Raw genomic sequence first — 24,216 nt, 5'->3', positions numbered from 1 at the left:
AGCATATAGACCATTGCTCAGCATTATCAAAAGCAGTCATGGGAGTGTTCACTTGCCTTGTTTGTTTGTATTATAATTGCAAAACTGAAGTTAGTAACCCGAAACCAACGTTGTCCCTTTGTTTAGAATTCTTCTAGACGAGTCCCTGTTTCTTTGACCTTGAGAACTTATAATTACAAAGAGCTTAACTTTCTTTGTTTTTTGAAACCTGGTAGGTACCTTGAAATGCAAGTTTCTCACGTTAAGTAACTTTTTGATAAGAGTTTATGACTCCTTTTTGACTGAACAAAACTTACAGTTGCTCAAGGTTAGCAAAATTGATGTAACTTTGAATGTGGTCTTAAAGTTATATGTTTCATAATCTTTTGACTTTCAAACGGATAACAAAGTGGAGAAGGGTAAAAGTAGTTTTGCTTCAAAATAGGGGAAGTCGATCTAGTTTAACGAAACCTTTGTTACTAACTAAAGTATACGTAAAAGGTAAAAATATATATGATTGTTCATCTGTTCCATTCGTCTTGAATCTACCTATAGAATTAGAGGGAATCGTTAGTAATCTGTTTTTTGTAATTTAACAATAAAACTGTTCTAATCTCTTGGTCTAGTGGTAATGGAACTCCAGTGGAGTGTCCGTCCTGGGTTCGAGTTGCTTTGGTCATTTTGCCGCCTATAACCGTGTGTGCTCGGATGAAAGGTCTCGTGGGGATTAGTCTGAACTTACCGTCTGGAATCCCCACTAATATAAAAAAAAAAAGAAAAAAACAATAAAACTGGACCGACTCATAACTCATTATTCTTAATGTTGCGTAATCAAATCAGATACATAAGAATGTATTTGGTTACTAAGTACATGAATTTTGTTCACTTTATTTTTTAGTTAGTTATAACTTATTGATCAACCAAAAAAAAAATATATATAAAAAAATAGAAATCTCATTTGATTATAATGATGAGATCATCATGAGATCGACCAGAAAACAATACTGAATACGCTAACTAATAAGGTACGTCCTTGGTCCTGGTTAAGTTACTCTGAACAAAAAGGTAACCTCCAGACAGTATTACGTACGCCAAAATTTGTACTTCTCCATAGGAACAGAAGTAATGGATGTATACATTGTCCTATAAATTTTAAAGCTACTGCTTCTGTTCTTATGGAGATTAGAGATTACCTTTTGGGTTTTTGAGCCAAAATCATCTTAATTTAAACTTATAAGTGTGGGTTAAATGAATTCATATAGTGGCTTAAGAATCTATTGCTTTGAATTCATTTCAATGAACAAGCATGTAAGCGTCATAAGTTCAGTCTGGTTTCGTCTAGTGACAGTGCATGAAAGAAAACGTTCTCTAAATCCTTAACGTGACGTTACATTGCATTGCTCGTAAGAGATAATTAAATTTTTTATGATAATTACGTTTATTAGTTACTATTTGCACCCAAAAAAAGTTTACTAGCTACTATTTAAGTTATGTTGTGTTATGCTTTGGGAAATACGAGCATTGTAGCAAAATACAGTCAGGTTTTAGCTTGCGTGAGCGTATAATTTCTTTTCTCTTTTGTCTTTTAGCAAATATTGAAGGTCCAATTATGTGTGTACGTATATAATAATACACAAATTATACTGGATTATATATATATGTGCCGTGTACATGTACGTATTTTAAAGCATATAAAAGAGCTAACGTCCGTATTTATAATTTCTGGTGTTCGTTTGCGCATTAGAGAGAAAATTACTATAGAGATTAGGATAATTTACTTTGTCATTTTATTATTCTGAGGAAGAAAAAAATTGAGGTCATCTTAATTTTAGCATTAATTATTTTGGAAACCTCTTTCTTTGTGAATTACAAAAGATACATTCTTGTGATGAAAGGTATATGTAGCTTCAAACTTCAAAGCTTACTATTTTTGGATCCAAATTTAAAGCTTATTAATTTATTTCAGCACATATATATATATACAAGTCTTAGTCGAATACATAGTGAAAAATGAAAATAGTTGGATTGTACTTGTAACGGTCCTCTTATGTTAAAACTAGATTAACCTCCATGATCAAAAGCGGTATATATGTATGATGGGGCTCTTCTGTTAAAACACGTTTTTTGTAAGTACAGTTTATTTATTCGTTTAACAAAATAAATATTTACTTTCGGGATGCTAAACGTTTGATTAAATTTCAGGATGCTATATATATGTTTTAAGTACATCTTCTGAACTCTGATGTCAGCAAAATCTTATATACCATTAAGCCACGTACAAAACTTTACGTACAAATATCAAGAAAAATTAATAGCTAGAGAAGGTTAGGGTTTGGAGGGTCTCGTGGGCTTGTGATCTCAAACAAAATAGTTTGCGTGTCCTGGTGTGCTTAGAACTAGATTTATACCAATAATGAACAACCATATCGAGACTTGGTTAAATTTAGTTGTGTACCTAAATACCTAATAGTTCAGATGTGTCATTAGTCACCAGTAATCCATACTATTGTATATAGAACTGTCTGCCCGATCATATATAGTTGGGTCAACGTAACATTATAAATTATATTTTACAAATTATATTTTAAAAATTTAAATAATTATACTAATAGCGCATAAACATACACGATTCACAAGTCCCATATAATGTGTTACTCAACATAAGTTATTCCATGACAAATAAGGACATGTTTGCTTGCGGAAACCTACTCAAGATAGTGGTTCGAACTGCGTTCCACGGAAGTTCGATCAAACAGCGATGCAAAACTTTATATGAAAATAGTAGAATAACAAAAAAAACAAAAATAGTTAACTCCTGATCATATATAATTCCTTTTTTATACCAAAATTCAAAACCAACAACGAGAAGTCGAGAACTATAGTAAGATTGTAAAAATCAGAGTGAAATGTAAATAGAAAATATGCGTCAATGACATTTATCTGAGAGTTATAGTCTATTCCCTATTTGAATATTTAGCTTTTATCCTGAATTATTCTTTTGGATGCTTTACATTGTCAACATGAATTAGTTGCAGCAACTTTTATCCCACACATTGCTTCACAAACTTAAACATCTTCTTCTCCTCCTCCTCGTTCTTTCTTCTAGCTTTTACCAAGGGCATTTTCGTTATATTGTTCTTTGATAGGATTAAATCATTAAAGTCAAAAGGACATGTCATGAAAGCTATGTAAGATCTCTTTGTTCCGACAAGACACAAGACAAAGACGAAAGCCTCTTCCATGTTTCTATATATAAATCAAAGAACAAAGCAGTTACCCTCATTAACCAAGCCTTCCCCATTCTTCTCCCTTTTTTCAAATTTCTTTCATTCTTACAGGTATTTTACATACACATATATATACATACTAATACTTACTTGAAGGTCTCCTATGTAATCATAAATCCTATTTTTTTAATTATAAAAAGTGTGTTTACTAACTTGATATACTACAAAGGAGATTATATTTTTTAAAGAAAATTTATTTGTTAACAACATTATAATTTTAATGTATATTAAGTCTACTCGTTGGTTATCTAATTGATGTCAAAATGCTTTTCATTTTACATATAATACAAGCTATAGTAAAATGGGAAGATCACCGTGTTGCGATGAGAGTGGGCTAAAGAAAGGGCCATGGACGCCAGAAGAAGATCACAAACTGATAAATCACATACGAAAGCACGGTCATGGAAGCTGGAGAGCTCTTCCAAAGCAAGCCGGTTTAAACCGGTGTGGGAAGAGTTGCAGATTGAGATGGACTAACTACTTGAGACCAGACATCAAAAGAGGAAACTTCACTGCTGAGGAAGACCAAACCATCATCAACCTTCATTCTCTTCTTGGAAACAAGTAACTATATTTAATTTTCTCAAAAAGAAAGACAAGTGATTTTTTTAAGTTCATATTTTAATTGATTTAATTATCATATATGAGATGAAGAGCAAAAATGACAGAAATATATCAAAATTTCTATACCAAACAAGTTAGAAGATTTCTATACGAAACGAATTTTACCAAATGTGTTGTATACGTTTTTCTTCGAGAAATTTGTGTGTTAATACGTTTTTTGTTTGTTTAATTATGAGTATTTTTTATTTTGGCTAAACTTATTATGTTTTGCAAGTTCATATGAAAATAAATGAAAAGAAAGAAAGAAGAACTTTAATATGGTAGTGTGGATACTATATATTCTTCTAACGTCTCTTTTATTATATATGAATTATAATAAAATAGAATTTAATATATGTTTTGCTAAATAATTAACTAATTTTAATATTTTAATGCTTTAAAAAATCTTAATCTATTTGTCCATACTATATAGTGTAAAGGTGTATGTTTTATATACGTATATATGCGCTAGTACACTGTTTTGGTTAGTTGCGGTATAAAATCATACATTTGTAAACCTACTACACTGGGTTTTTGTAGGTGCATGCATACGTATAAGGCTTAACTAACCCACCAAATAATTATATCATGACTAAACTAATTTATATTTTTATTTTACCAAAAAACTAATTTATTTTTTACACATGTCTTGAAGGTGGTCGTCCATAGCTGGTCATCTTCCAGGAAGAACAGATAACGAAATAAAAAATTATTGGAACACGCATATTAGAAAGAAACTTCTTCAGATGGGAATCGATCCGGTGACCCACAGGCCAAGAACCGACCATCTAAACGTTCTAGCCGCTTTACCGCAACTTCTAGCCGCCGCAAATTTCAATAACCTCTTGACTCTAAATCAAAACATACAATTGGATGCAACAAGTGTTGCAAAAGCCCAATTGTTACATAGTATGATTCAAGTCCTCAACAACAACAACAACACTACCCCTTCTTCTTCCTTTAACATTCATCACACCAACAATAACATCTTTAGTCAATCTTCTTTCTTAGAGAAAAGACCAAATATAAGTGAAAATCTCTATGATCCAGCCCAAAGCCTCTCTCACATTGACCACCAGCCTTTAGATTCGTTTTCTAGGCTGCCTGGATTATTTCCTCATCAAAATGATCAAGATATGATTCCTCCAATGATTTCGGCCTCTTCTGATGAGTCTAAGCAAACCCAAATGATGATCAAGAACAAGGAGATTTTAAAGCATAGTGATCAAACTTCAAACCCTTCATCGACCTCAACGTTCACACAAGACCATCAGCCATGGTGTGACATAATTGATGATGAAGCAAGTGATTCTTTTTGGAAAGAAATCATAGAGTAAGTTAGATAACCTAAACATTTGCACACACATATATTTGATATAATTACTGAATGTCGAGGAGTTATTAACAGTGTTTTTTTTTTGCAGGCAAACTTGTTCAGAGCCTTGGCCATTCCGTGAATAGAAACGAGAGAAACACACTAGCATATTAATTTCTGTGGATATATATTTACATAATATATTGTTGTTTGTTAATTAACTTTCAGACATGTCTTAAATTTTCTTTCTTATTTTTTCGACCATGTATACATAACATTGATACTGTACAAAACTGATTATCATACGTTTGTATTATTTTCTGTAATTTTTTTGGGAAATATGTATAGTACTAATTCACAATGTATACGAGCTTACACCTCTAAATTAGATAAATTAATTCATGATTGAAATGGCAATCAAGATAATGTTTGTTGATTTAAATTAGAGATCAATTTTTCTTTTATTTCTCTCAGTTTCAAATTTAGTTGGGGATGGTTAAGAAGAAGTGAACTAATAAAGCCTTGAAAGTGACACCAACCTAGTTTTATTTGACTTTAAGAGGAGACAAAGGAGATGTACAAGTATTATAAATAGATGGTAACATATAAACATCATTGTACATCTCACATCGTGGCCACATCATGAATTTCAAAAATGTACGTATATACAAAACATATTTCATTTCAATTCTCGAGTAATTAGGCGCGACACACAAATACAAATACTATTAGCGCGTTCAATGAGGATACTGCGAAACTAATCGAAGGAAATGAATTATATTGATAACACAAAAATCACAATGAATTAAACTAATTTGCATATAGTCATCATATCTGAAAATTTGAAATCTATCGTATTTAGTATTTACATATAGATTTTTTAGCACTGAGGGGCTCTTTTCGTTTAACAGAGACAATCAAGGTTAATTTCTTTTTGGTTTAAAAATAAATAAATTCATTTTGGTTTTTATTTATATAATTAAGCAGAATTTATATAATTACACACGTTTATTTTGAGTCTGGTTCAGTTAAGAAAATATGATTTGCATCAACCAATGTATCACATTTCCGATATAGCTGCCTCTGCTTTTTATTGGGTAGGGTGGAATATTTTGGGATATATATTTGCAAGAACAAATGTTTAGTTTAAGTAAAAAACTTTATAATCAAAGCAAAAGTTGACATTACAATACATAGTTCAAATTAAACACCAAGGTTATTCTTTGATAAAGATTGTGACAGGAGAGTCATAAACGGAGAAACGTGTAGTAATATACTAACACTAGCCTATTTGGCTAGTCGGTCGCGTTATTCTTTTTTTAATAATTAATTATTTCCAAAAATCGGCACTAAGATTTTGCTTGTGGATAACGATTTCGAGAAATATGAAATATTCAATCACACTCGTAAGAAACATTGTCGGGGACAAAAATAGAAACCGCACCAACAAAAGTAGACTACATCTGAAACACCCACACACACCATAAGTGAGATCGAGCAACCGAAACCTTTCGAACCAAGGCAATAAAAAAATAGTTTAATCTTATTATAATTTGACAAAGCAGACATTTTAAAACAATCAAAAGAAGAAAACATAGCCTCGGTTATGTTTCACTGTCCGAGTTTCATCCACTAAACTCCTCTGCTCATCTTGCATTGTGTTATGTGCGTAAAACAAATGTTCACCATCACAAACTCCTAAAGTTTCAAACGAATATATCACTTTGATGAATACCGCAGGCTTGGTTATTCCTTAGCTAAAGCAAACCTCCAGCTTGCAGTGCTCTCTGCTTCGAGCTCAGTATTCTCTTACAAATACAATGAATATATGTCTAATAATATAGTTGCTGAGACACCATTTACGTCCATAAAATGTTATTTAAAATTGAATTTGAACTAGATTTATTGAGATATAAATATTATATCATTTCTGTACTAAAATCATAATATATTATGTTAGATTCGGGTTTATTATGGGCTTCCAACTCAAAACCAATTGGCAATTAGTGGATTGACCCTAACCTTTTATATATTACTTAATGTCCCATTGATTTTCTAATGTGTGATACATATCCCTTAATACCCCTCCTCGAGATGATGGCTCCTATCGGCCAGAAATCTCAGAACTTTAAGACAATTATACTCGGTCGAGCGAGTCAATTACGACATATATACCCGGTCGGGTAGGGTTAATATTAATTAGGGGTTTAACTTATTAGGATCTGGGCTCTGATACCATGTTAGATTCGGGTTTATTATGGGCTTGCAACTCAAAACCAATTGGCAATTAGTGGATTGGCCCTAACCCTTTATATATTACTTAATGTCCCATTGATTTTCCAATGTGGGATACATATCCCTTAATACCCCTCATCGAGATGATGGCTCTTATCAGCCAGAAATCTGGGAAACTTTTTTTAAGACAGTTAATGAGATAACTATGTCTGATATAAAATAATATTAACAATGAGCCAGAAATCTCGAAATCTCATATGATTTAATTATAAAACTAGATTTTGACCCGTGCAACCGCACGGGTGTTTGTTTTCACTTTTCTATACATAAATTATTGTTTTAGAACATAAGTGGTATATATTTTTAATGTTAATCATATACTTAAATATTTATATAATTATTTCAAATACAATAATTTTATACATGTTATAATTAATTAATTGTTTAAACCTTATGTATTTGCCACTTCTTATTATATATTTATCTTATTGTATTTGCATCTAGTTATTAAGCAAATTAATATATTCATGAGAAAATATATTTTTGTATTTAAATTATGCTAAATTCTGACCCGTATTTCAAAATTGGATTTCTTTTTACCAATATTTTTATGTTTATTCATTTTAGATAATTTATTATTGTATATATAAAAGTGTAAGATATGTTAATTTTTAGACATGTATTATATAGTTTGTTAGTTTTAAGTCGTTCTATCATCATATTATATTTTAAATAAATAGTTTATATTTATGAAAATAAAATTTATAAATTTATCAATTGAATATAATTTTATCATATTTATTTTAGTATAATAATTATATTTTAACATGATCATGACTATAAAAATAGATAAAATAGGATCTAATTTATTTATTTTCATTTCTAAAAGATAACTTTAAATACATTAAGTTATTGTTTAAATATTACACAGATTTATTAGAATTTTTTAAATATAATATATAAATATATATTATATTTAAAATAAAAATATATTATGATTAAAGTAGTTACAAAGATTTTATATTATTAACTTTAAAGAAATTCATGTTAATTTTTATACATGTATTATATAGTTTGATAATGTTAACCCATCTTACCAACATATTAGATTTTATTTTTGAACATAAATATTTTATAATTACGAAAATAAAATATATAAATATATAAATTTAATACAATTTTATTATATTTAGCGCTATATAATAATTTTAATTTAATATGATTGATTATAATTATATAATAACTAAAATATTATAGATTTTTTTATTTTTCATTTTATATAACTGAATATATTAATGTATAATAATATTTTAAACTAATTTTGAAATTAGTGAAAATATTTAAATATAATTTTAAAAATGAAGATCTTGTAAAAATCTTTTTAAACAGATTTGTTAGAATTTTAAAATAAATATATTATATTTAAAATGAAAAGATATCAAAAAATACTATGATTAAAATATTTTCAAAATTATATTTATTATTAGTCTGAATTAAAATACAGTATAAATTTCTATGAATAGGTCCATTAGGTCCATTTTTTTAAAAATCACACATGAATCAAGGTTGTGACTTCTGTTTTAATATATAAGATAACAATGAGATAACTATGTCTGAAATGATCCCTTATTTAATGTAAGTTCAAAATAGATTTTGACATTTTCTCTTCCGCGGAATGGTTTATCACCACCTTTTTTTTTTCAAAATAGACTTTCTAACCTCTTATCCATTGACCGGTTTAACCGTTTAAAACATCCCATGTATGCTGTTTTTCTTTTGGCCAAATCATCCCATGTATCTAACAGAAGGAATCAAGAAGTGGTTGATTCCATGTGAATTGAATGCTCCGCCAGTAACCGGGTCAACCCGATTTTTTCCAGTAAAACCTAGAAAAGCTCCCGATCCGAAAACCCCACTTGGTTGCAGGGTCCTCTATATACACTGAAGAGCTGTGGTTTCCTTCGACGTTATAAGGTGGCTCAGATTTGAACAAGGATTCGGTTAAAGCTGGATTGGCGGTGACGTCGGGTAAACCGGTGGCTAGCTTAATAACCAATGCATCCGCTCCTATTTCACCACTTGGTGGTTGATAGGTCATGCCATGTAGACCTTTGTTGGCAATGTGGAAAGGCCAAGCGCACTCAGCACTCTCCGGGACATTGCAACTCCGGGTAGCTCACTACTACGTACGGTTGTTGTTTCCTTTGACCTGCATGGCATTTACGTTACCACGTCAAATTGTTTTATTATTTTTTTTAGATAATAATCTTTTTGGTAAAATAATAATCTCTGAAAACAGATCAATTTTCCAATATAATGCGATTAACAAGGAGAAACTCAAACCTTTAATACTACCATTGATGGTAAGGGCGTAAGTTTCGTTACAAATCCCTAATCCGTGAGCCCTCTCTTTCTGGACCGGTGTGAATTGTCCATACCAGAGTAAAGAGAGATTTAAGGTTCCGTTTTGGGATTTGCGGAGAGGACTCACGAGATAAATTAAGAGAGAGGCACGAAGAGGAGGAATGTAATGACGGACAAGACGACGTCATTGCCACCACATTGAGAAAAATTTCTTTCTTTTGGCCTTGCATGGTTTTTTTTGGGAGAAAGTATACAATATTTATTCTTCAAGCTATTTTTTTTACATCAAAAGGGTGGGTAGATTTTTTCTTCTGTATAATCGCATATGAAGCAAACTAGCTATTTTTCAATAAATCTAACTATTTTAAGATGGGTGGTAAAAAAATCTAGGAACCTCTCCAATACTCTAATAACACGTAATGATGATGACTTGATGAGCATATACAACCGAACGAGATAACTGGATCCGGCCCGTTGACTTAATCGGATCCTGGTAGATCTTGCCAACCTAGATCTGCGTGGGTTTGAGTTTTGATTGGGTAAATTTGCTTCGCGAGAAGGAATCCGGGAACGAGTTTCGAGTTTCCAGCAAAGTGAAAAAGGTAACTTTGCCCCCTCCTCTGCCTCTAGGGCCTCTCTCGATTGAAGCGAAGCATCTCTGCTCACGTGCCTGTTTGTAGCAGACAAACACACATGCCTCTTTTACAAGAAGCTATGTTATGTAATGAAAACATTCGATAGGAGACAACTATACGATTATATAATACTATAAATCAAGTCTTAGGAAATTATACGATTTTTGTGGTTATTTGTTACCGATCTTTCTTATACACATCAACTGAAAAGTCCTTTGCTCACTCAAATACTAATAAATTGGACTAATTAAAGTCATAATGATGTACCAATATTTGATGAGATGATAATTCTCATTTCTTGTTTTCTATTTTATTTACTGTTAATTCAGTTTAGTTAGTCAAGTACAATATTACACAGACTTTTTTCTTCTTCCTAAATTATAGTAGTATTTAAATATCTAAAAATATCTAAATATTTTTTGTAAAAATAGTAGTATTGGCCTTTCAGAGCGGTAAGCACTGGCAGAGCAAAACGCGAATATAACCGCGACAAGATTCCAATAATTCAACGCGAAGTCTAAAATGCCATGTAAGAAAAAGCTTAGGGCCAGATACCTTCTTAGGAAAAAAAGGACCAGGTACGTTAGAGCATCTCCAATGGTGTTACCACCATTGGAGTCCTTAGCATTATTAAACTAATTTTTTTTTTCTTTTGAATAGCTAAGGACCCTAATCAAAATTCTATCTCCAATGGTGTTCTCCAATTTGGAGTTCTTAGAAATAAAACACAACTCTTGAATTTTCTGATTCTTGACATCCTCAATGTTGAGACTTTGAGAAGGCTAATGAATGCTTAAAGTAGAGAACTTTAGTTATATCAGAGATAGACCTAAACGTACTAATAGTATGAACATATAGTGACTGAATGAAAAAGGCTAAGTTGGTGTTAGAAAAGGCCAAGCTGCCACGTCTATAAGGATTTGATCCTTAAAATCTTTATTTAGGGATCAATCCTTAGATCACTAAGTGTTTATATTGTTATTATATTATTAATCTCCTAGGATTAAGAGCTAAGGATTCCTCTTCATCCCCCGTTGCGGGTGGTCTTAATGAATATAAAAAGGCCCAAGTACGTTTATCTCAGTGGCCCACGTGTATTTCTTATCTAAAACTAATTCCTTTAATAAAAAAAATACAAATCGGACGGTTCGGAGAGAATCAAATCAACGGTTTAAAACGCGACTCACTGAGAAACTCCACCGCTTTCTGGAATAAGAAAGTTTATAAATAAAAGAAGCAGAGGAATAGCTTTTTGCAGACATAAAAAATAAATTAAAAGTGTACAAGAAGAAGAACCTCTCTCTCTCTCTCTTACTCGATAAAGATAACATCATCTTTTGAAATGGGATCGATTAGCGAATCTGCACCTACGGCGAACTCTTCAACGACGGTGGTGATGAGCTCTATTCCGCCGTTTCTGAGCAAGACTTACGACATGGTTGACGATCCATCGACTGATGAGGTGGTGTCTTGGAGCAGCGGGAGCAACAGCTTCGTTGTCTGGAACGTGCCTGAGTTCTCTAAGCAGTTTCTACCGAAGTACTTCAAGCACAACAACTTCTCCAGCTTTGTCAGACAGCTCAACACTTATGTAAGCTTCTATCCATTGTCTTTTTTTTTTTTGAATTTAATTATCTGATTATTGACCAGTTTTTTTTTTTTTTTAAGTTTGTTTTTGTGCTTCATTTTCTCACTTGTTTTGATTTTGGTGTATGAATAAGTGATTGTAGTCTCTCATCTCTGGGTTTTAGGAAGTGTAAGCAATGTTATTCTTAGCTTTCTTCGGAACAGGAAGAATATAGTTTGAGAAGTCAACTCCTATGATTGTTTAGAATAATATGCTGATTCTTGTTCCTAAATAGCTTTTGATGCTAATTATTCACCTTTAGTTGGTTATGCTATGTTTCTATTTAGTTTCACTAACTGTGTGACTTTGTTAAGGAGTAGATACCATATTCTACATGTATGGTTTGTCCTTGTTTTGGAGATATCCTTCACTAGTTTAGTGCAGACATATATTTAGTTTTGTTTTCTAATAGTCTCTGAGCTGCATCTGTGTCCTGTGAGGCTGGAATAAAAATTTATCATTCCGTTTTACAAATAAATTGTGTTAAGTCCAGTAAAAAGTTGAAGATACTACTCTTACATAGCTTTCTTTCTTGTTCTTCTTTTCTCCCTTACTTACCAAAAGGATCACACGAACTTTGCAGGCTTATTCGGACATGTGCTCATATATTTTATCTGAAGATTTGGTTGCCTCAGCAGTTCCATTTCTGTTCTTAAGTCACAAAACAAAATTTCTAATCAGTTGTCTCACGTTAGCTTTCCATTCATTTGTATTTTTACCTTCCAGGTACATGCCAATATACTTAAGAACTATTGGTTTCCTTGAGCCATGGTACTGTAGTTAGACACAGTGGATAGTTTTTTTTTTCATATTATTTAAGTATTTTTTTTTTTAATGAACATATTATTTAAGTATTTGATGGTCTTTATGTTTATACTTTGTTCTTTGCTGCCTTCCTATCTCAATGGAATCCAAGTAACTTCTTGTGGTTAATCAATGTTCCATTATTTTCTTTCAGGGTTTCAGAAAAGTTGATCCAGACCGCTGGGAATTCGCAAACGAGGGATTTTTAAAAGGCCAAAAACAATTACTAAAGAGCATTATCCGTCGCAAACCCACTCAGGTGCAGCCTCCACAGCAGCCTCAAGTCCAACACTCATCCGTCGGCGCCTGCGTCGAAGTGGGCAAGTTCGGACTCGAAGAAGAAGTCGAAAGACTCCAGCGTGACAAGAACGTCCTCATGCAAGAACTCGTTCGGTTAAGGCAACAACAGCAAGTCACAGAACATCATCTCCAGCACGTGGGGCAGAAGGTTCACGTGATGGAGCAGAGGCAGCAGCAGATGATGTCGTTCTTAGCAAAGGCTGTTCAGAGTCCAGGCTTCTTAAACCAGTTCTCACAGCAGAGTAATAACGAGGGGAACCAACACATCTCTGAGAGCAACAAGAAGAGGAGGCTACCTGTTGAGGATCAGAAGAATAGAGGTGGTAGTAGCCAGGGGCTTAACGGTCTTAGCCGCCAGATTGTGAGGTACCAGTCATCGATGAACGAATCATCAAACAGTATGCTTCAGCAGATACACAATATGAGTAACACGCATACCAACAATCACGGTAGCTTTCTTTTGGGAGATGTTCCGAATCCTAACCTTTCAGACAACGGAAGCTCCTCAAACGGACCATCCGGAGTTGTTGCATTCACTGATGTTTCATCTAATACAACAAACCAAGTCTTGGAGACCAATTTGCCTTATCCTCAACCTCAAGCTGATCTGTTAGCTCCAAAGCAAGGAGCAGAAGGAGGTTCTGGGAGTCCAAGTCCGGATCTAGTTGGAGGCGAGAGGGATAATGGAGAGTGTCTGGATCCAATAATGGCTGTTTTGGATGGCTCAATGATGTTGGAAACCAATGAGTTGCTTCCTGGAGTACAAGACTCATTGTGGGAACAGTTCTTTGGTGAGAGCTCAGGGATTGGGGACTCGGACGAACTAGTCTCAGGGTCGGTGGATAATGAGTTGATAATGGAGCAGCTGGAGTTACAACCCAACCTGAGGAATGTGTTGAGCAACAATCAACAAATGAACCATCTTACTGAACAGATGGGACTTCTCACATCAGATGCTCTCAGGAAATGAATTCGCCATAATCTTTACTCAAGAGGTAATAAGCCCAATCTTTCGTCATTGATGAGTTTATAATATCAACACACACTTTTCAGAATCTTTGTGCAAAAAACTTGACTTTTTCTCGCAGATGTAGAAGATGGGTTGAGATTGCAGCAACAAAGGGATAATGGCAAAAGGAAGTGGTGTTGTTATGTATCTATGTATCAAAACTTGTGTTACTCTCATTCTTGACGTTGTGTAATATAATAAGAGAAAAGAGAAATAATGGCCTTAATGATTTTTTGCGTTATATAGTATAAATTCTATAAATTAATATTCAATAATATTTTTTTTTATGAAAGTATATAGTTCAGATGTAAACATATATTATAATTAATAATTATAAAATTTATATAGATATAAATAATATATTATATAATTCACAGAGTGAAGTAAAAAAATATAGTAGTTACACTTACGGTAATTATTGTTTGTATACCAAATAATCGAATAAAAATAACAAAAAATATATATTTATAAAATTTAATTGATACATATACCGTAAAAATATTATTTTATTTTATTTTATAAAAATATACATCAAATTTTAAAAAAATATTGTTTTTCTAAATAAATTAATAAAACATTACAATTCTAACATTATTAATTTATAAAGTTTTTACTGTATTTAGAAATAAGTTTCTACTCGTACAGTACTTTTCTTTGTCTCAAATCAACTACCTTCATTCACCATGAACATGAATCATGCTATATAGTACATTGATAGGGCTAGTTAATTGGAGATATACAAAAATAAAAAGTTCATAACAACTGAAAGTTTACAATAATAGATAAATCAATCAACTCTTTTCTTTTCAAAACATTTTTAGATAAATGTAGGCTTAAAACTCAAACTCCTCTATCTCATCAGTTTCCCACTGCTTATACTCATAGTTGCTATATGACGAATCTTTCCACACATCTAGACAAAATTGTGCAGTCCCAAAAACACACATTAAAGTTTTCAAGCTTCTGAGTGCCGAGTTGTACAAGATGGGAATCCATCTTTACTCAAGAGGTAAATCCATCTTTATAATATCAACTCACTTTTCAGAATGTGCAAAAAAAAAAATCGACTTGTTCTTGCAGATGTAGAAGATGAGTTAAGATTTTGTGGAGTCGCAGCAACAAAAAGGATATATAATGGCCAAAGGAAAGTGGTGTTAATGTATCTATGTATCAAACTTGTTTTCCTCTCATTCTCGTCATTGTGTAATGTAATACTAGAGATTGACCCGCACGCCCGTGCGGGTGTTAATTTTTACGGTTTTATAAATTATTTGTTATTTTATCATTAGTGTTATATATTTAAGATGTGTCGTCGTATAATTAATTGTATTCAAAATATTTGGATTGAATCGGGTAATAAGATTATTTTTGGTACAAATATACACTCTTTTCAGATACATTGGTAAATTAAATATTTTTATATTTCTACACATCAAAATCAAAATCATTCAGACCCGAGAGGATCCAACTCAAGCATCATACATAAATTTATAATATCCAAGTAGCGCCTAATTTAAAAATCCAAAAAAATTAATCCCGAAAGAAACAACTTGTACCTCAATGAGTATCCGAATGTCCATACTTAACTGATTTTGCAAATAGATTAAAAAGGAAACTCTTTCTATATATTTGGCAAAAATAAGAAAAATAGAAAGAATTTTTTATTTAATAAAATAGTTATATAAAGTGAAACATTAAGTGATAATAAATGTAATACTTTTTAATTATTTTGATTTAAATTATTATCTTGTTCATATAAACTATGCCTTTGAATTATGTGTTTTGCTATGTAATTTTTCACCAATTGGAACTAAGACAAAAGAAAGTTTTAGTAAAACATATTAAACCAAACTATTAACCATATGCAAAACTCGGTTATCTTACATTTTTATTTTTTTTATAATTGCACAAAGTTAATATTGATTAACTAATAAATAAAAATCTACATTATTACTTTTACGGTAAATATAATTAATGATGTGATATATTGTTAAAGTAATATAATTAATGAAATTACTAAAATAAAACTATACTTATATTTTTATACATTAATATTTGTTTTTCATAATTAGTGTTTTATATTTTATATATGTCGTAATATAACTAATTGTATTCAAAAGATCCGGATCGAATCAGATAATATGGTTATTTTTGGTACAAATATCCAAACCCGTTTCAAATACATTGGTTATTTAGATATTTTAGGGTCATATACATCAGAACCAAACTCATCCAGACTCAAAAGGATTCAACTCAAAACCTACACATAAATTTATAATATTCAAGGAGTGAGTAATTTTAAAACAAAATAAAACGATACCCGAAAGGAACGACTCGTACCTAAGTGGATATTTAGTGTTCATGCCTAACTGATTTTATAAACTAATATAAATGATATTTTTATGTGTTTTGCTAAATTAAGTGAAACTGAAAGAGTTTTTTTTATTTAGTAAGCAATTATATTGAGTGAAAAATTAAGTGACAATGAATGTAATTCATTTTTATTATTTTGATTTAAGTTATGATTTTATTCACTAAACATGTTTTTGAATTATGTTTTTGGCTACGTAATTTTCCACTGATTGAAAAAAAAATGTTATAGTAAATCAAATTAAAACAAACGCTTAACCTTATGCAAAACTCAGTTATTTTACTTTTTTGATTTTATAATTGACACAAAACTAATATTGATTAACTACTAAATAAAATCTACACTATTATTATTATGGTAATATAATTAATGATGTGAAATATTGTTAAGACAATATAATTAATATGAGTGAAATATGGAAATACAATTAATGTAGTACTGCTATCTTCGTTTCCAAACAATTTTCAGTTATAGTACTATTCATGTTTCCAAACATTACTAAAGTGTACTTCAGTTTTAATAATATAGATAATAAGGGAATTAATCGACTTAAGATTTTGGCCTATATTCTGAGAGAAGTCTCTACTAATATGTACTTCTCAACTTGAGCATGAATCATACTATATATTTAGTACATTGATAGGGTAGTTATCATTTACAGAAGTAACAGAATAAAAGCATTGCGATATACAAATATGAAAAAGTTTATAACAACTGAAGTTTACAATAAATAGATAAAAACAAAATCACCATTTTTAGATAAAGGTAGGTCTAAAACTCAAACTCCTTCATCTCATCAGTTCCCCACTGCTTATACCCAAAGTTGATATAATACTGAGGATGTAGCGGATGATTCCCCACATCTAGACAAATTGGGCACTCCGGACAACACAACTTAAAGTTTCAAGCTTTTGAATGCTAAGTATTATGGATTTATCCTCAGGTGACAGTCCTAATTCTGCTAACATCATACCATTGTTGTGTCGTTTTAAGAATATACAATGTGAGAGGTTAAGACTCTTGAGGTTATAAAGGCCGAAGATGAGCGACTTAACTGCTTCTACGGAGACATAAGTGCAGCGGAAGCTCAGACTCTTCAGGTTCGGAAGCTTACCAACAATTATATTGGCTAATTCTTGGTCCAATGTACAAGTGATTTTTATGGTGGTAAGATTCCTACAGTTTTCTGCAATGGCTTTGAACTCATGCTTCAGGTCGTCGTCATCTCTTGTAAATTTGGCAATGATCAAAGTTTGGAGATTCTTCCATTTACTAAAAGATGATGTAAATGAATTCAGATTTTGAGTCTTCTGCATTCGTAACGCAAGTTTTCTGATGTTTGGCAACCTTCAAAAATAAAATCGAACTGATAAAAACAAATTCTCCAGTGAAACAATATAGACGAGTCTCGAGTATTCAAATGTTTATGAGTTAACCCGCACTACCCGTACTACCACGCTACCACTGTTTGCTTAAAATTAATAATTAATGGACATAGTTTTACCCGTTGGAAATGATCGCTAGATCCTGTTCTAGTACATTGGTATTAGCATTGAAGAAAAATTCAACCGGGGCTGCACGGCTGAATTTGTTGATTTCAGTCAAGATCTCCCTAAGGCTGTATAGATGTTTTCCTCCATTATTATTATCCAGATCCTGCAGATGTGGGTTAGAGGGGTTATCTAAAACAATCGAATCAAAATCGTTGAGTTTGATGGTGTTCCATATAGTTTTGTTGTGAGAGGCAAGGAACCAAGTGATGCACACTCGTGATGCTCCCATGATGACGTCCACCATGTCTAGCTTCTTGAAAATGTTGGCAAGCATGTCTTTATCCAATTTTTCCCATTTTGGTATATTCTCAAACCTCTCTTGACGCTCCATTAATTTCAATGGAAGATAATTCTAACCACTTCTCGTTATGTTTAGGATATTTATAGGGTATGAAGCTTATAGTGCTCAGATTTATAGCCATTTCAAATCAATAGATCATTAACGCATGAGATTGGTGATAGTAGATATGCTTAGATTGTGTATTTTTTGCAAATATTGTAATATATTTTGTTTCATTTTTAAAAGACATAATAGATGTTTTTTTTGTAAGAAGACATAATAGATGTTTGTATATAGTTATTTGATTTATAGCAATTTCAAATCAATAGATCACATTAATGCATGAGATTCTCGATAGTAAATATGCTCAGATTATGTATTGTTGCAAGTAATAATAATATATTTTTTCCTTTTATAAAAGATATGATAGATCTTTGTATATAGATATTTGATTTTGTTGGATGATATATATATTATATAAATGATTTAATAGGAACTGCTAAAAATCATATATAGATATATAATATTTATGATTTTAGTTTAATTTCCTTAGAAAGATAATCTTTCTTATCTTTTTGGCTACGATCAAATTATTTAAACAAATTTCTTATATACTACTAGTTTTTGGTAATGGGCTATCATCAGCCCAAACAAAATACATTATTAATTATTTTTATCTTCTGCCAGTAACTGGTTGAGCCCCCTAACTGACGATCATGCACTATCTAAGATCCGTCGTTGCCGTAGCGCGCACTCAACCTCCGAACTGTATTCTCTACATCGCCTGCTAAGAGCATATGCAATGGTGAGGTTCACCAATGAATCCTTAGGAATATTTTAGTAATATTTTTTTTTTTTTGGTTTTTGTTTGAATAGTTAAGGATTTAAATCAAAACAGGTTGTCCAATGGTGTTTTTGAAGATGGAGTCCTTAAAAAAAAATATTAATTTTTTTTTAAAATTGAAATTGAATCCTTTACTTTTGCCATTTTTATCATGCATCACTTTTGCTGAGACTATCTTCCCATAACTTCCAAATATCTCTAGCAGCCTTGTTTCGTTGATTGCTTCACTCAAGTTCTTCACGTACAGATTAAACCAACCAACATTAAACTTGACAACAAAATTGTCTTTGTGCTTCTGTTTCAGCATCTCCATCCTTTCAGCTTTTCTCAAAGCCCTTCCAACAAACAACTTCTTCGATCCTAATTACCAAAAGAATGGAGAAACAATTCGATAATTAGTGGACCAATAAACATCTAGAACTCCTTAAATGTAAGACGCGAGATGTTATGCAGTTCAATGTTCACTTGGCAATGTGACGCAAACAAACAAACAAAAACTTGCAGGGAGTGAAAGGTGCTAGAGAGACAAAATCAGATAGAGACAAGATAAAAAGAGTGAAAGTTTTGGACGGAACTATTAGAGAGAGGCCACGAAGTACGCATGCATGTCTTCTCTCTATAACATCCAACGTAATGTCTTTCAAGAAAGAAAACAAACATAAAACTGATATGTTCAAGAACGCTCCTCTCAATGCTCAAAAGAAAAAGAAAAAAAACTTATCAAATGAATAAGTAACAAGTGAACATTCACTTCATCGTGAAATATAAACCAGAAAAGAACTGTAAAATAAACATCAAAAGACTGAATTTTATATAACAAAAAAAACTATAAAATAAAAACATAAGAAGATAATAGAAAGTGTTATGATGCAGAATAGTTATGATACTAAAGGCAAAAGACTCTATATACATTGGAGCAATCAATCTCAGAGAAACTGTAAACGTGAATGAATCTAGAATGTTACGATGTTGTCATCTGAATCGTGTAATCAGATTCAAGAAAGAAGCATTGGCATGAGACAGAGAATAACAGAGGATGGCCCCCATCAGTAATCACTAGACCCCAGATTAAGGCAAATCCTTTGATTGAGCTAACATCGACAGAACATAGATCCATAACCGAACAAACAAACTAAACCCAGAAACACAATCGGTAAAAGCAGATACTTTGCAAATGAAACAAGAGGATAGAGAGAGAAAGAGACAGACTTAGTGCTGGAGCTGAGAGCAGGGGAAGAAGAGGAAGCGAGGCAGAGGAACTTGGGAGATCTGAAAGTAGAGATTGGCAGACGAGCCGAGGAAGCGAGTTTGTAAGGCTGAGATGCCAAAGGGTTAAGCTTCAATGCCATTTTCCTTTTTTGATACGAGGTTTGATGTTCTTTCAGACACGAGCGAGCTCTCTCTAGGCTAATGTTCTCTCTGGTCTCTTAAGGTTGAGTTTCACGATCAAAAAAAACTTGTAAGAAAAGCGATTCATCATCAATCGCAAGAAAACCTAAACTAGAGATGATCGAATCAATACAGAGATTGAATTTGTTTTTTGTACCGGTGATGGCGGAATCGAAGTTGACGTAAGCGTAACGCAGTGATTTGCCGGTGACGGAGTCGCGGCAGAGATGAGCGGAGACGACGGGGACAGTCAAGGAGAATTTGGCGAATGATTTGCCTTTTCGTCTCAAGCTCTGATTTTTTTTTTCTCCCCTTCGATCGCAAATATTTTTTTTTAACAAAACCAAACACAATAGTTCACCGAGCCAACCATTAGACGCCACGTGCACAAGGACTTGATCCTTCTATCTCTTATTTACGGACTGATCCGTCATAATCTTAGTCCAATTATTAATATTATATTCCATTAGGGCTAAGGATTTGGGCTAAGGATTCGTCTTGGACTGCCGTTGCGGATGGTCTAAGCCTTACGTGGCGGGCTCGTCGAGGAAAATGCCTTCTCCGGATAAATACAGCTTAGCACGACAACACGACCGTTTTCTCTCCACCGAACACGCGTTGACTGGTTCTGTTTCTTATTATTACATCCGAAATCATTAATTATTTGATTTTTTAATAAATAAATTTAAATTTATTCCCTTTGCTCATAATTACAAATCAATCCAATAATCACATACCTGTCGTTGACTTGTCAAAAAGAGAAACATATCAATCTAAAGTCCCCCGAGAGAATAAAAAAAACAATGTTGTTCATCGAAACCAAAGCTTGACCGAGTTCGAAATGAGCCGCGACGACGGAGACAAGCCTTCTCCGGCACCAGGGAAGAAGCTAGGCGACGAGCAGCTAGCAGAGCTCCGAGAGATATTCCGATCATACGACCAGAACAACGACGGGAGTTTGACGGAGCTAGAGTTAGCCGCGCTTCTCAGATCCCTCGGTCTGAAGCCGAGCCAAGACCAGCTCGACACTCTCATCCACAAAGCGGACCGGAACAACAACGGAATCATCGAGTTCTCCGAGTTCGTCGCCCTCGTCGAGCCGGATCTCGTCAAGTGCCCTTACACGGAGGACCAGCTCAAAGCCATCTTCAAGATGTTCGACCGCGACGGGAACGGCTACATAACGGCGGCGGAGCTGGCGCACTCGATGGCGAAGCTAGGCCACGCGTTGACGGCGGAGGAGTTGACGGGGATGATCAGGGAAGCGGATCGAGACGGTGACGGTTGCATCGATTTCCAAGAGTTCGTTCAGGCGATTACTTCTGCAGCGTTTGATAATGCTTGGGGATGAAGAAAGGTTTAATAATTTGGATTTTTTTTTTTTTGAGATTGTTTCTTTGTAATCTTTCATCAACTTCTTCTTGCATATTTTGATTTGAAAGTGTTTGTGTAGTAGTTTGTGAAGATACTGTTTCATATGTTCTCTGTGATGAAAATTTGATAGCTTGGAGAGAAAGCTACATCATTGTTTAGGGCAAAATACTATTTATTAGCTTTGCAGTTTGAGTCTGAATCAACCAATCGCTTTACCTATAAGCGACAAAGGTCTTATATAGATAAAAACAAAACAACTGTCTTTTTATCTTCTAATGTTTGGTGGGATAAACAAAAATTTATCATCATATGATCATCTATCTTCTAGTAAGGTCATGTAAAATCAAGCAAGAAGGAAAACTTGGAGTCAGTAACATTCTCTCCCTTGTGCTGGATTGTCTGAATACTGAATGTAAGAGTTGTTACATAAGCTTTAGTCCACCTGTTACATCATCAACAACGTCCACAGGTCCTGCACAAGTAAACACTTTTATGGTGAATAATTCATGACTAGAGGAAAAACTGAATTTAGATTCCAACTAACACAGAGTGGTTAAAAGAGGTTGCAACTATTAAACTAATGCATTTGTACTAACTACTATATAACTCTTCTCCTTTTATAAATCTTTTAAACATATTGACAGATCATAGATAACTTACCAAGAATAGCCATTACTGTCCTTGAATCTGGAAGAAGAACAATACAAATGCGTACACATTAGACTCTTATTTTTCTTTCAGACTACTTGAGAGCAGCTTGAATTCAAATGACAATAACTACAAAACTCACCTGGAGCGATCTGTGTTTTTCCTGCATCAATGGTGATATGGGTTGGCAGCTTAAGAGACTTTGCTCTCTCCTGTCAACATGGACAACATTGTTAAGACTGAACTTGAAATCATCTAAACAGTCAGCCGCCAAGTATCAAAGAACTAAACAATCCTGCAATTTTGTAACGAGGCAAGAAGATTTCTTCATCAATACAACAAAAAAAACTTACTCGCAAAGCTAACATCTCTTCCTCACTCTCGATTTTGACCACAACTTTTGGCTGTGCACAATTCTCCCATCTGCAGCAGCAATAAATTTTTAAAAGAGAAAGCCTAAAAAGGATATGAGGTAGACTATTAGTTTACCTATTCAAGGCTTTTGGCGCCCGTCGAAGGAGTTTCTTGTATAAACCCAAAGTTGCATGACTACACACAATGCAGACCCCTAAAAGAAATTACTAACAGAGTTGCAGATATGCTTGAGGATGATTGAAACACTAAAAGAGAGAAGAAACTACCTGCATTGAGCTGCAATCTTTCCTTTACCCATTTTAAGATCATTCCTCGCTACCAAAACCTACACATACAAAAAGACAAAGAAGCAAATTCATATCAGCTTAGTGTCAATACATATAGAAATAGGTTAAGAGTAGTAAGGCTAAAAACCATTTTGAATCTTTTGCGGGAAACAGTGAGTTCCTCAATCTCTAGGGGTTCCTTGGACTTAATCTTCTTATTCCCACTAGACTCGGCCACAGATTTGGAGGAGGGGACGAAGATACGGCGTCGTAGAGTGCTGATGTAATATCCAAGTACAGCTCCAAGAAATAAGGCAGTTAGCCACATCAAATCCATCATCCTTCAAGGAGAAAAAAAAACAAGAACAAGATTTGAATTTAACTAAAAAACAAAGTTGAATCAGTGTGGGGAGGGAAAAAAAAACTATACTAGGTGATTACTAGAGAAGAACACTTACCAAAACTCTAGAAATTTATAGTGAAAATAGTAAGTATATACTCAATTAATACAAATTGAATTGAAAAAAAAAACAATCGATAAAGCTACTTGGATTGCTCGAGTTCGACAGCAGTTTAACAGCCTTCTTTTTTCTCTGAACTGTTTTAACAATTAAAGGCGAAGATAGTCCTCTGTTTGGGAACGGGAATATCTCTGTCCTTCCTTATATATATTATCCGGTTCGACCAATATATTGAGAAAAAAGAAAAGAACAGAAATTAACATTAAAGAACAAAAATCGAACCGGGTTTTTCAAATTTAAGTTAAAAAAATTAAAAATTGCAAACTTTAATAAAATTCCATTAAAATTATATTATCTTAAATATCTATTTAAATAAAATAGTTTTAATTATAATATTTTTGAAGTTCTCCTTTTTACTTTTCATATAAAATGATATAAAGTCTTATAAAAATATTTTTACATATATATAATTATTTAATTTAAACTTAGATTAAATA

At 32.8% G+C, this 24,216-nt stretch overlaps 5 protein-coding genes across 10 annotated transcripts; 3 read left to right on the top strand and 2 right to left on the bottom strand.

Moving 5' to 3' along the window:
- Positions 1-2,012: 2,012 nt before the first annotated feature.
- On the top strand, positions 2,013-5,661 carry LOC106432882 (transcription factor MYB41-like). 2 transcript variants are annotated; one of them, XM_048746008.1, is made up of 4 exons: positions 2,013-3,317; positions 3,558-3,830; positions 4,525-5,202; positions 5,294-5,661. In XM_048746008.1, the coding sequence occupies exons 1-4, from the start codon at positions 3,220-3,222 to the stop codon at positions 5,328-5,330; spliced, it is 1,086 nt and encodes a 361-aa protein (XP_048601965.1). In that variant the 5' UTR covers positions 2,013-3,219; the 3' UTR covers positions 5,331-5,661. The 2 variants fall into 2 exon arrangements, with proteins under 2 accessions (XP_048601965.1, XP_013729182.2); XM_013873728.3 differs by lacking the exon at positions 2,013-3,317 and having other exon boundaries at positions 3,366-3,830.
- Positions 5,662-11,660: 5,999 nt separating this feature from the next.
- Positions 11,661-14,399, top strand: LOC106435812 (heat stress transcription factor A-1e). The gene is made up of 3 exons (XM_013876738.3): positions 11,661-12,009; positions 13,004-14,144; positions 14,238-14,399. The coding sequence occupies exons 1-2, from the start codon at positions 11,761-11,763 to the stop codon at positions 14,117-14,119; spliced, it is 1,365 nt and encodes a 454-aa protein (XP_013732192.2). The 5' UTR covers positions 11,661-11,760; the 3' UTR covers positions 14,120-14,144; positions 14,238-14,399.
- Positions 14,400-17,052: 2,653 nt separating this feature from the next.
- Positions 17,053-21,094, bottom strand: LOC125580816 (putative F-box protein At4g11580). Of its 4 annotated transcripts, none has more exons than XM_048746011.1 (4): positions 20,753-21,094; positions 20,416-20,662; positions 18,034-19,566; positions 17,053-17,876 (listed from the first exon to the last, which is right to left on the bottom strand). In XM_048746011.1, exons 3-4 carry the CDS (start codon positions 18,411-18,413, stop codon positions 17,393-17,395), a joined length of 864 nt encoding a protein of 287 aa, XP_048601968.1. In that variant the 5' UTR covers positions 18,414-19,566; positions 20,416-20,662; positions 20,753-21,094; the 3' UTR covers positions 17,053-17,392. The 4 variants fall into 4 exon arrangements, with proteins under 4 accessions (XP_048601968.1, XP_048601966.1, XP_048601967.1 ...); XM_048746009.1 differs by having other exon boundaries at positions 20,416-20,632; XM_048746010.1 differs by having other exon boundaries at positions 20,416-20,625.
- A 213-nt stretch (positions 21,095-21,307) lies between these two features.
- On the top strand, positions 21,308-22,158 carry LOC106435789 (probable calcium-binding protein CML18). The gene has a single exon (XM_013876718.3). The coding sequence runs from the start codon at positions 21,437-21,439 to the stop codon at positions 21,944-21,946; it is 510 nt and encodes a 169-aa protein (XP_013732172.1). The 5' UTR covers positions 21,308-21,436; the 3' UTR covers positions 21,947-22,158.
- A 6-nt stretch (positions 22,159-22,164) lies between these two features.
- LOC106435788 (peptidyl-tRNA hydrolase 2, mitochondrial) lies at positions 22,165-23,902 on the bottom strand. 2 transcript variants are annotated; one of them, XM_013876716.3, is made up of 8 exons: positions 23,717-23,902; positions 23,407-23,599; positions 23,259-23,317; positions 23,107-23,166; positions 22,971-23,040; positions 22,760-22,829; positions 22,630-22,656; positions 22,165-22,441 (listed from the first exon to the last, which is right to left on the bottom strand). In XM_013876716.3, the coding sequence occupies exons 2-8, from the start codon at positions 23,596-23,598 to the stop codon at positions 22,392-22,394; spliced, it is 528 nt and encodes a 175-aa protein (XP_013732170.1). In that variant the 5' UTR covers position 23,599; positions 23,717-23,902; the 3' UTR covers positions 22,165-22,391. The 2 variants fall into 2 exon arrangements, with proteins under 2 accessions (XP_013732170.1, XP_013732171.1); XM_013876717.3 differs by having other exon boundaries at positions 23,806-23,892.
- Positions 23,903-24,216: the final 314 nt, after the last annotated feature.

The sequence above is a fragment of the Brassica napus genome, chromosome C1, assembly GCF_020379485.1.
Source record: "Brassica napus cultivar Da-Ae chromosome C1, Da-Ae, whole genome shotgun sequence".
NCBI lineage: Eukaryota > Viridiplantae > Streptophyta > Magnoliopsida > Brassicales > Brassicaceae > Brassica > Brassica napus.
This window is presented reverse-complemented; position numbering and strand designations above follow the sequence as displayed.